Here is a 12,104-nt window from a genome sequence, read left to right on the forward strand (position 1 = left end):
CAAAAGGCAGGTCATTGAAGTTCTTCAACCTCAGTGGCTTCATTTATTTACTGCCCACCAGCTCTGTGCATCCTTTGTTGTCAGTGAAGAGTCTTGGCAGGATGGTGACCATATTCTGCCCCTGTGTGGCTTCTCTAACTTTGCCATGTGCTTAGAGTGACCTGTCAGGATATTTATATATCTTTCATGACCTAAGTGCTTATGGACTGTGCAAATTTTATCTTGGCTTTAAAGCCAAGGCTAATGAATCTTGCATCCAAGTTGAATGCAGAGTCCAGGGCTATTAATAAGCCTGAGGAGGCTTTCTCCTTAGTTACCCGAAGTATGTGCTAAAGGAGCAGAGGAAATCAGCTTGATGAGGCACCTATCTCCCATCAGAGAGATGAGAGACTTGAGACTCCTGGCAGGGGCATCCCAATCCAGGGCAAATTTCCTTGGGGTGTCACTGAATTGCTTGCTTATATTCTTTCTCAAACACCTTCTTAGGTCTCAGGGTGAGCTGTTTAATCTCTCTGTCTTGTCACAATGCAAGTTCACTTGTGTTCATCCACCAACAGGGGTCTCCAAGGAGCCACCACCCACTCCAACCTGCCTCACAAAGAGGCAAGTGAAGCAGAAGGTGGAGAGCCTGACCACTCAGCTCCAGGTGATGACTGCCCAACGGAATGATCTGAGAGATCGCCTCATCTTAGTAACTGAAGGTTCCTTGGACAAGAGGTATTTACTGTTTCAAACTCCATGGTGACTGCCTTGGTTCCACAATTTCACCCTTAGTGTATTTTGTCTAAGAAATGGGCTTCTGGGAATCTGGAAGCACCTTCAGAGTGTCCCTCTGCCCAACACCATTTCTCCAAATGCTTCCCTGAAGCAAAACCTGACACATGGGCAGGATGAGATGGGGACATAGACTGTTCTGCTTCCTCCAAATGAAAACCAGAGCCTGTCACCAGAATCATATAACTCAGGGATTGAGGCAGTAATGTGTGAATTACCAGCATGCATTTGGAGAGGTCTTATCAAGTGGTGGCTACTGAGAGAATGCTGTGATTTTTTTTTACTTGCCTGGCAAGACATTGTGTGCTGGATGCTTCTAGTAGCAGATGGAGAGGCCTGGTCCCACATCTTAATATGTGGCAGCAAGGCCTGGTACTGATGTCTGCTGCTCTTGGTCCTCTGTGAGATGATACAATTGCATGCATTAATTTGGCATCTTAATGAGAGCATTATATCACTTTTCCCTCTCTCAGTTACTCCCTCTGACTCTCTCTCTCTTTCTGTCTCCCTCTCCTCCATTATTGTGTATCTATGTGTTCATCTGTTTGTGCATATGTGCCCCTCTTCACCCTGCAATCAAGGGTCTATGGTTGAGCATGAAGTGTTGCTTGACTGAGTATCTAGGTATTGTCTACATGGTGTATTGGGAGCCCCATTTTGAGCAGCATAGCACTTTGCCAGTGTGTTCACGTTGGTGTCAACTAGGAATGCCCTGGGGGGAATTTATGAAGTTGTCATAATATTGAGTCCCATCCTCAGAAATGCTCATGATGTGATTTTAGCCTCCATGTCAATATAAGCACCCTGGAATGAGAATCTCTTATTTGAAGACAGCAGAAGCATCACAGATTCCAGTGGGCCCAGACTTGTGATAGAGTTGTGGGAACTCCATAGCCAGCTAGCTGTGCAGGACTCCTGAGGGAGCTCATTCAGTCCCAGCTGCATCTCTCTTAACACCCTGCCTCTGCTGGCCTGGGGACAGAAGAGCATGTGTAATAAGCAGATGGAAGCCCCAGTACATAGGAGCCAGGCTGTGGCATCTCATTAAATCCAGTAATATAGAACACATACTGAATTCATGCGGTCCTTGAGGCCTGTATTCATGGAATTCTTTGCTTCTGGGTCCAGGCCCTACCACAGTCCAAATCCTTTCTATGAACACCTCAAGATGGAACATCAGCAGGTCTTGTCAAACCTGCAGAATTTTGAGAATGAGAATATGGAGGTCTCACAGAAGCTCAGTGAGCTGATCAAGGAGAATGTCTTCCTTCGGTAAGTGCTTGTCTTGGCAGGGACTCCAACTGTTGTCCAATGGCCAGCTCTGATTTTCCTTGTCTCTGGACTGCAGGGTCTGCAGATCTGCTTCTAGTTTTTCTGCTTCTTAGCCAGCAGCATTAGCAAGCAGCTTTTGGACTTATTTCTCTTTAGTCTTTTTTGCTAAGGGTTAAGAGACTATTAGCTCCTCCAGCACCATATTGTCATACTCAGTAGCCTCTAGATCAGTGGTTATCAACCTTCCTAATGATGTGACACTTTAATACATTCCCTCATTATTTTGATGACCTGAATCATAAAATTATTTTGTAGCCATGTCTTAACTTTATTTTGCTACTGTTAAGAATTTTAATGTAAATGCCTACATAGGACATTTAATATGTGTTCCTTAGATCCCAAAGGGTTCACACTCCACATACTGAGAAGCACTGGTTAGGTAGAAGAGCAATTGGCATCATGAGAGGGTTGTCAGTCAGGGGCTGACTGCTATGTGATCTATGGACCCTCTGGGTCTCCTGCTTCCCCAAGTGTACTTGCACGTTACCTGCTGGTGTTTCTCATGACAGTGGACCGATTAGGACAGGTGGGGTACTCCTCTTGTTTATGTAATGCATGGGTTTCTGTTATTTCAGGGGGGTTCAGAAATAGTTTGATTCTTGCAGGAAATAACTCTTCTCTGCTTTGGCCTGGAGTGCCACTCTCATTACTCTTGAAGGTGCTTGTTTACATCTTCCTGTGAACCTGGGATAGGGTTGGGTTGTTGAGGCATGGAGTCTTGAGTGACCAGAGGCAGCTGGCAAGGTCTTACAATTTGGAGTGTGTTTCCAGTGATCTGCAGAGCCGGCTCCTGTTGGAGCAGAGGCAGCAGAAGAAAAAGGTGGATCTGCTGAGGCAAGAGAAGGAGAACCTACAGGAGGAATGGCTCCGGCTGAAGAAGCACTTGAGTGAACTGAAAGTGCTCTGTAAGGACCAAGAAGAGACCAGTGACCTTGAGAACCAGCAACAGCAGGTAGGGACAGGCAGCTGTGTCACAGTTATGTCCAGCACCATTTACTTATGTTCCCTTATCCAGTCTACCCATCCAGACAGCTGTGCTTCATCTCATCACTTTCCTCATCCATCCACCCATCCATCCACCCACTTCATGACGTAACAGTGTTCATTCTGTGTCTGTGCATTAGTATGTTGGGAAGTGAGTCTCTGAGAATCTAGGCCATTGGCATGCAATCCCTGATGCTCTGCTTGAAGCTGCAGTCAAAAGGGGGAAACAGGTCAATCACTCATCACACAGCTACCTGTCATTGTGATGGGAGGATTTCTATACACAGACTTGAGTTCAAGAGTGAAAAATTCTCTAACCACCTCCACACAGACTGACCAAGCACAGTATGCTCTCCTAGGCCATTTTAGTTCCCAAGGATGCAAAGCTGGGTTTGGGACTTTTCCTAAAGGCTGGTGTGCTTATTCTAAAGGTAACTGCTCCTCTATCACTTTGCTGTTTTTGTCTCACCCCTTTCTCTGTCTTTCTGTGTCTCTCTGTGGTGTGTGTGTGTGTGTGTGTGTGTGTGTGTGTGTGTGTGTGTGTAACAGAGGCATGTGGGAATGCAATGCATATTGCATGTGGATGACACCTAGAGGAGGCCACTGGGTTTCTCTCTTGTCATTCTCTGTCTTATGAACTTGAAGCAGGCTTTCTCATGTCCCCGTGTTCTTGAAATTTGGTGAGACTGACTGATCAGCATGGTTTTCGCATTCTCTAAGTGTTCTTGCACTTGTGTGAGAATGTATTGACTATACTATACTCAACCCTCAACTAATGACATAATCTTCTAATGAACAGGAGCAGCAAAGACTGGAGGAGAGACTTCAGAGCTTGCTGAAACAGAGGGAGATGGTCACACAGCAAAAACACTTGGCTATGAAGCTGCAGCATCATTTGACTGTCTCCCAGATGAGGTAGGAACCCAGGCTGAAGTTGGGGTATGGATCCAATTGCGTCCCCTGTACTAGGGCTCTCCATCCTTTGTGGGCTTTTGCTTATCAGCAAGACTCCCCACTCCAAGCAGGGTTAGACCAACTCAGAAATCAGTGTATCATGCTGGTCTCGTCAACAAGAACTTCTATCCAGCAAACAATATGTTTGATCCTCCTTGTGTCTATGGGCTTGTGTCCCCATCCCTCCCTTCTGATCTCTCTGGTATGTTCTCAGCAGGTTTTCCTTGAACTCACAGAGCTCTGCCTGCTTATGCCAAACAAATGATGGGATTTAAAGGTGTATCTCACCATTTCTGACATTACATATTTATTCAGGAATATCACCTGTAGGATGAGATTCACACCCTTGTCACTATTTGATGTAACACTGGCAGTCTTCATTGTTTGAGCATTTCCCATGTGAAGTGTACTGGGGATATAATAAGTTTAGTCATTGGCAGGATGAACACAGGCAGGTATCTCTGCTGAGGATTGTTCAGAACCTTCACCTAGTGTTGTGTAACAGCCTCCACTAGAGTACCAGGATGTAGATTCCCAGCTGTAGGCCTAAGGATAACACAGCTGTTTTTGTTTATTGCCAGAGACCATGCAGTGACAATATTCTCAGACACACGACTCAAGAAATGCTGCTCTAGCATGACAGGCTCCATCTTGCCTATTACCTGGGTGTAAGGTGCCTTCTGATCAGGAGGCCTGATCATTTCAGATGACCTTATTCAGATCTCCAGTTTGAAAAGTTGTATTAAGATAATGTATAAAAATGAGGTGGTCTTTTTCAAACTATTTTTTATTCTTTTTACATACCAGCAACATATCCCCCTTTTTTCCCTCCTCCCACTCCCCACACACATTCTCCACCCACCCTTCATCCCCTCCTCCAACATGGCAAATTCTCCCAGGGTATGACAGCTAAGCCTTGTACATTCTGTTGAGGCAGGACAAGCCCCTCCCCATTTTATCAAGGTAGAACAAGGTGTTCATCCTTAGGTAATGGGATCCAAAAAGATGGCTCATGGAACAGGGTTAGATCCTGATCACACTTCCAGTGCTCCCTCAAACAGACCCAGCTCCACAACTGTCCCCCATATGCAGAGGGTCTAGTCCAATCCCATGTAGGTTCCACAGCTGGTGGTCTAAATTTCCTGAGTTCCTTTGAGCTTGGTTCAGTTGTTTCTGTAGATTTGTCCATCAAGATCTTTTCGACCCTTGCTCATGTAATCCCTCTAAAAAAAGAATAGAAGGAACAGAGCTTGAAATTTTAAGGTTTTCTATATCAAATATCATTGTACAACATGGAGAGAAAAATAAAATAACATTAATTACAATCAGGAATTAAGGACAGGTACATGTGATAGCACATGTCTTTAATCCAAGGTCGTTGGAAACACAGACATGAAGTCTCTGGCCTCTTGAAATCATCCTAGAATATGTAATATGTGAGCCAGGGACGCATATAGTAACCCTGCCTAGAAATTAATAAACAGAAATTGGACAAGGAAAAAAATGAGGTGGTCGATTAGAAACCCATCATGAACACTCTGTGTATCTTCACTGTATTGTTATGTATGACTTTAATAAGTTATTCCCTTGTTTACATGATGTCCCTAGACTGTAGGGAAAAGTCCTGTTGTTTCTCATAGAACACAGTACATACAGTACTCAGATCAACATCTGATACTTGTTAAGGGCAGAAAATAATTCAAGGCCCAGCTATTCTGTGACACTTATTTCTTAGGGGTACAAACAATGACTGCTGCCAAAGATCAGTGTTGACTGTCCAGCACAATTGAGTTCTTGTGATATCACAGACTGACAGGTGACATGGCAGACCCCACCAGGACTCTGCACTTACTAACTTCCTCCTCTAGGTCAGAAAACTCCAACATGAGCTGAAACAGTCCACAGCTCAGTATGAGAGCCTCCTGCTGACAGAGCTGCTGCAGCAGAAACACTGAGTGTCATAAGCAAGTAAGCCACCATGACATCCCATCCCCAGCAACATGGTATTTGTGGGGTGGAAGTTTCTTCCTTGATTCTGGTTTTTAATGTGTGAATAAGCCCTGAATTTGTCTATCCAGAAACCTAGCAAGGCTGTTTTTGGATCTGATTGCCTTTTCTTCTCTCACAGCACCCTTTATGAGAACTGCGGAGGCTGAAGGAAGCCATAGTCAACCAGAACCCCTGACATTTTCCACTCTACTATCAAGCCCTCCTCAGAACAAGACATGTACAACTAGTTGTAAAATCACCAGTGAGGCAAATATCATCTGCCCTGAAGGTGATCTCTTCACAATCTGATCCATGAGTCTGTTGACTCACTAGGTATGGAGTAAAGAAACAATCAAACTATCAAGAAGATTCTTGAGATTAAAACAACAACAACAAGAACTAAGCAGAAAAGCTGACATCTACCAGCAAGTGTTCCCAGTGAGAGCCATAACAACATGGAGAGAGAATATGTCTCTGCTCATAGTTACTCTGAGAGTTTATTGCTACAAACTTTTATTAGCTGACTGAGTCCTCAGCCCTTCATAAGTGGAGGGAGATATCTGAATGGAGACTGTGTTGATGTCATGCTGCTATCCAGACAGACCACACAAAGGAAGCATCATATTCTCACTCCAGTCCAGTGCTGAGGCTACTCAATTTCATGCACATGTGATGGTGAAGTGAACTGTTCTGAGAGATGATTTAGAAAGGATGACAACATGAGCTTTTATGTCTTTAGGTAGAAGATGCTCCCCATGTTCTTTTTTGTCTTGAATCCGCACACAGACACACTTTGGCCGACAGAATCATATAGTGGCCAACATAGCATAAGCTCAACTTTGGCAAGGGCTTAACCTAAAAGCCCCAAAGTGGCATGACTACACTTGTCTTGAAGAGGTTATTTCAATTCAGGATTGTCTTCCAACTTGAGTCCAAAGCCAGCCACAGGGTGTAGGACAGTGCACTAAATCTAAATGAGAATGCTTCTTAGTGTAAATAGTTATGGGGTTTGAATGAATTTAGGTTTTGTTGTTCTTTGTTTTGTTTTGCTGTTTTGTTACTGTTTGGTTCTTTTGTTCTTTCTTTGATTTTATATTTTGCTAAGGCTATACCCTGGATAGACTAAATGTCCTTTTAAGTCCCTATGCAGCCAAACTTCTGTAATTTCACAAATAAAAGAATAATTTCCAACTCTTCATTATTTCTTGTAAGTTCCAGTCTCTTTCTCTCAAACCATAGCTTTTAAGATCTCATAAGCCAGAGAAGCAGGTGCTTCATATCTGTTCCTCTCTTTCATTGGTTGCTTTCTCATTCTTTATTGAATCTGACACTGAATCCCAGCACTCGGGAGGCAGAGCCAGGCAGATCTCTGTGCGTTTGAGGCCAGCCTGGGTTACCAAGTGAGTTCCAGGAAAGGTGCAAAGCTACACAGAGAAACCCTGTCTCGAAAAACCAAAAAAAAAAAAATGAGCAGGCTACTAGAGAGAGAATGGAGAGCACAGAGACACAGAAAGAAGCTGGCATTTGGTCTCATGTAAAACAGCAAGAAATAGATGTTTCAGGGGAATTCACAGTGATTACTGGACTTGGAGTTACATTACAGGAGATGGAAAGCTTCCTGGAGGATTTGGATTTGACTTGGGCCTCTGGGAAGCAATGGGCCTATCCTTCTCTGAGTTCCTAAAGGGCAGACCCAGAGTTAGGGATTTCTGATGTTTAGTTTAGCAGTGAACCAGGAGTTGACAGCCTGCTCTGATGGAGGTCTTCTGCTTTCCCTCTGAGTGAGGAAGGAATCTGGGGAACTATTTTAGTACCATCACTGCTCTTCATCCCCACCCCATTGCTTTAGAAATATTTGCACTTAAAACAGGGAGAGGAAACTGCCCTGGCAAAGCCCAAGGTACTCATACTTTGCATCACAACCACTAGCAGGTCAGGAGTCCCCAAGCATTGCTGTTTGCTAGTGAGTCCTAAGGTTTCTGAGATCCCAGCTGTGTGGGTGGCACACAGGTCTCCAATGTAGCCTGAGAGCTTTTAGAGGGAGTGTATTAGGACAGAGAATGTCCCCTTCCTGACTTCTCTGGGTGTCCTAAGCTCTAAGTGAGGAAGGGTAGGTGAATCTGATGACCAAGTTTTTTCTTGCATGACTTTCCATTAATATCTGAAGGATCCAAGAAGTGATTGGGCACCCCTACACTCTCTGAGTGCTTGTAGATAATACCAGTTTTCTTCTGGCTCTAACAAAAGAAGATTGAAGGCTCTGAAGCCAAGCTGCATCCTGTGAAACTGTGAATAAGCCCAAGGAAGTTGTCTCTTAGGTCACCTTGTGCAGAGAGGCAGAGGAAATCAGCTGACTTCTGAGACACCCTCTACCTATAAAGGAATGGGAAGATTGACAGCCAAAGACGGGGAGACTCAAGTCTTGGCTTTTGAACCTGCTAAGGCATAGTCTCATCTGGTAGTCCCTTCCTGAGAATCCTTCTGTGTGTCAGCTGTCACTGAGATAAAGCAGTGTGTAGGTCAGGCATTGTCCCTTGGCTTCCAGAATTGGATATTCCTGGATAGCTGACCTTGGCTAGCATGTACTGTCAGTTTGATACAACATCTAAAAGGACACAGTTCACCTCATGTCATTCATTTGTTCTGGTTCCAGCAAGCATATTTCTGAAACCACAGTCCAGCATTCTGCAGATTGTGCAATCCAGGCTTAACATGATACCAGCTTTTCACTTCCAGGGCTCTCAGTAAATTCAAAGGGTGAAGAGGGGCTCTGGTAAAGCTCTTAGGGCTAAGTACCTTTGATGGACATTCTCAAGACCCAAAGGACAGTTTAAACAACACTGACTGTGTCACCTTTCCTAAGCCATATACATTGTCACAGGTGGCTCTAGATGAAGGGTTTGGCCTTTTATGTAGCTTTAGGTGATGTTCAATAGCAGTGACACACAACATACTCTCCCCACAACTGTGACATGTTTGGTTTTCTCTCTGAGAATGTCTTTACATCACCCTGATAGCCTCTCACTAGCCAGTCATCTTTCCTCAAACTCAATGCATGAATAACAACCTTCTTCATTGGAGTGTTTGTTCTTGGTGCCTGAAGAAGCCTCACCTGGGGAGCCCCCAGTATTATCTCCAGTCTGATCAGTCAAATGTTGATCACACTTTTGCTAACATCATGAGGACTATAGTGTATTCTGCTGAAGCTTTTGGAGAAATTTTCTCCATGACCTATGGGCCTTATTTTTGTTCTGACAGGACACCCAGAATGCTTCCCACACACATTGTTAATAGCCCTGTGGATATTCCTCAATTTGAATATTCACTGCAGGAGACTAGACTTTCTTCCCCATCACCCTAACCTAATTTCCTAGCAATCTTTATTTCTCATCTCATTGATTAGAGGTCTTAAAGAAGGAAATTTCCTGGGCTGTTTCTGGAAACTGTGTTTTCAACTACCTACAAGTAAGTAGTGAAAAGGTTCTGATGAGGCAGAGAGAGATCTCTGGGTTTGTAAGGAGGAGGTACTGAAGGGTATCTCCTGTGTCTCTGGGAAGGCTCCTGAAAAGGGTGACTACTAGTTAATTGGGGAATAGTTAGTTATCAGGAAGATGAGTACTGTTGGCAGTGACCCTAACAGTCCCTTCCCTGAACATTCTACTGTACCCTGGAGAGCCCTTAGCATCCTATTTGATGTCACCACTGTTGAGGCAACACCAACTGCCATTTAGGGCATTTGTGCAGTGCCTCTGGGATTCACAAAGACATGTTGCTGAGACTGAGAGAGCTACTTAGGAGTGAGAATGGACATCCTAGAGAAGAGAGAGAGGCAGGAAGAAGCTGGCCATTTGTCTCAGAGTAAAACATCAAGAAATAAATGTTCCAGGTGAAGGTGCAGTGAGTTTTGTGCAGGGGATGGGGAGCTTCCTGGAGGAGGTAGGCCTTGAGCTGGGCCTTCCAGGAATGGGGCTCAGCAGCTGGGAGACTTTGGGAAGAAATAGGTCTATCCTGCTTCTCTAGGTTTGTAAATAGCAGGCACAGAGTGGAGGATTACTGAGGGTTAGTTTGGCAGAGATCCAGGAATGATTAATCTGTAGTTACTGGGCTGGGATTGCTTTAATTTTATTCTGAGTAGAATCAGGGCAGCAAGAGGCACAGGATGGTAGATGAAAGATCCTTGTCAGGATAGGGGGTTGCTGAACTTCACTCTCAGTTGATTCTTTTAGTTTTCATGGATATTGATGCCAATAACAGGTAGATTAACTCCCCTGGGTATCCACCAAGGTCCCAGCCATTCTGTTGCTTTGGGTCCTAGACACAGGAAGGTGTCAGGGCCTTGGTAGTGCTAAGTACTACAGACTCAGAACTTACCAGCATCACACCAGATATGAGTTGAAGTTCTCCTCCAAACCCACATAGCTGGACCAGTTTATGACTTCCAGGACCCATGGGACTGCAGTAGCTGCTGAGGTACATACCTAGTCATTGTGATGGGGGACATGGATATGGCTTATGTGACCCAGCTTGAGGATAACTGCCATGTTCTTCCAGGGCTTCATGGGTTCCAAGCATTCCCTTTTTCTCATGCCTCTACTTGGGACTTACTGTAAATATCACAGCTTTGACGGGAATGGCACCCCCCACAGAAGTGTTTTAACTGCCCTGTCAGGCAGAGTTTCCCCTGTGGAAATGTCACAGTTCTGCTCTGGGAGGGGAAGGTTTCCTAATGCAAGTGTTACAGCTCTACTCTGACAGTTGTCCTGGCAATCAGGAGACAAGAAATACCACAAAGTCACACCACACAACACACCTCACACAAGATATTTATTAGGAAGAAAAAACACAAGAGGGTGGCTACTTCTGCCTGCGTGAGAAGTACAATGGAATGTAGCAGAAGTCAGTATATGTGTGGGGTCTTGGGGATTGGGAGCTATCCAGTTTGGCATGGTGTTCATGAGACTTTTGTAGCCTGATCTTGGGGAAAGCTCAGGGATTGGTGGGGTTCTGTGTTCAGGCATAAGTGTGATTTTGTGGCTTGACCTTGAGGCATGCTCAGAAATTGGTGGTATTTTTTTCCTGACCATAGTCTTGGGATCAAGCCTTCTTTCCTTGGCCCTGGTCTCCGAGCAAATCATGGTCAAGGAGTTCTTTCATTGGCTCTTTTCAACATACACTTAGCATTACCTCTTCTGGTCCTATGACATTCAACTATACAAGTTCACTTGAGTTTATTTATCTCTAGGGACTACTGGGAAGGCATCATCCCAACTCTCCACCCTCACTGAGCAAGATGAGAAGATAAACAAGGTAGAGAAACTGACAATTTAGCTACAGAGGATAACCTGTGAGAGAATTGAACTGCATGGTATCCTGACCCATCTTATCAGCAATGATTTGAACAGCAGGTGGTCATTATGCCCAGTTCTCTTGACTGTCTTGACACCACTGTGTCAAGCCCAGCTTTCCTCAGGGAAAGGAAGCAGACCTCCATGGTGTCCTCATCTCCAAGCTAATTATCCTGAGTTTTTCTGAAAGGCAGAACTTGAAAACTTGGTAGGAGTGAGATGGGGACTCTGGATGTTCTGCTTTATTCAAAAGGAAAGCAGAGATTGTGGCCTGAATCAGAGTTTGGGGACAGGGCCTCATTGTTTTCTCAGCATGCATTTCAAGATGCCTTGAAAGTGTTGGCTTGTGGGAGATGTTAGGTACTGTTAGGTTATGGTGAGTCTTTGTAGTTGACCAACAGGTGATTGTGTAGTGATGGTTCTTGGTAGAGTGGTTTTGTGGTAGGGATGGTGATTGTTAGGATAACAAAGGAAGGGAATTATAGGAGAGAGTGAAAAGGGAAAAGGAGAAATCAGAGGGTAACATTGTCAAATCCATACTATGAGAGGAAGAAATTATCCCACTTAGCTGGGAATAATACAGGTTCTTGTGTACTATTCTAAGATTATGGCACTCATTGGGAGAAGTAAGAGAAGCTGAAACAAAGAATGTTCTAAAACCTCATAGTTATCATAACAGTTTCTAAATGTGAGGCAAAATCTTTCATGAATTTGATCTTGGAAATC

The 12,104-nt window shown here is 44.3% G+C and overlaps 1 protein-coding gene across 1 annotated transcript; it reads left to right on the top strand.

The window, feature by feature from the left end:
* Positions 1 to 243: 243 nt before the first annotated feature.
* On the top strand, positions 244 to 4,005 carry LOC118575393 (nucleoporin GLE1-like; the record flags this gene model as incomplete). Its single annotated transcript, XM_036175974.1, has 4 exons — positions 244 to 322; positions 558 to 717; positions 2,878 to 3,058; positions 3,890 to 4,005. Coding segments are annotated over exons 1-4 (536 nt in total), but the record flags the coding sequence as incomplete, so codon positions are not given.
* Positions 4,006 to 12,104: the final 8,099 nt, after the last annotated feature.

This window comes from Onychomys torridus, unplaced genomic scaffold (genome assembly GCF_903995425.1).
Source record: "Onychomys torridus unplaced genomic scaffold, mOncTor1.1, whole genome shotgun sequence".
Lineage (NCBI taxonomy): Eukaryota > Metazoa > Chordata > Mammalia > Rodentia > Cricetidae > Onychomys > Onychomys torridus.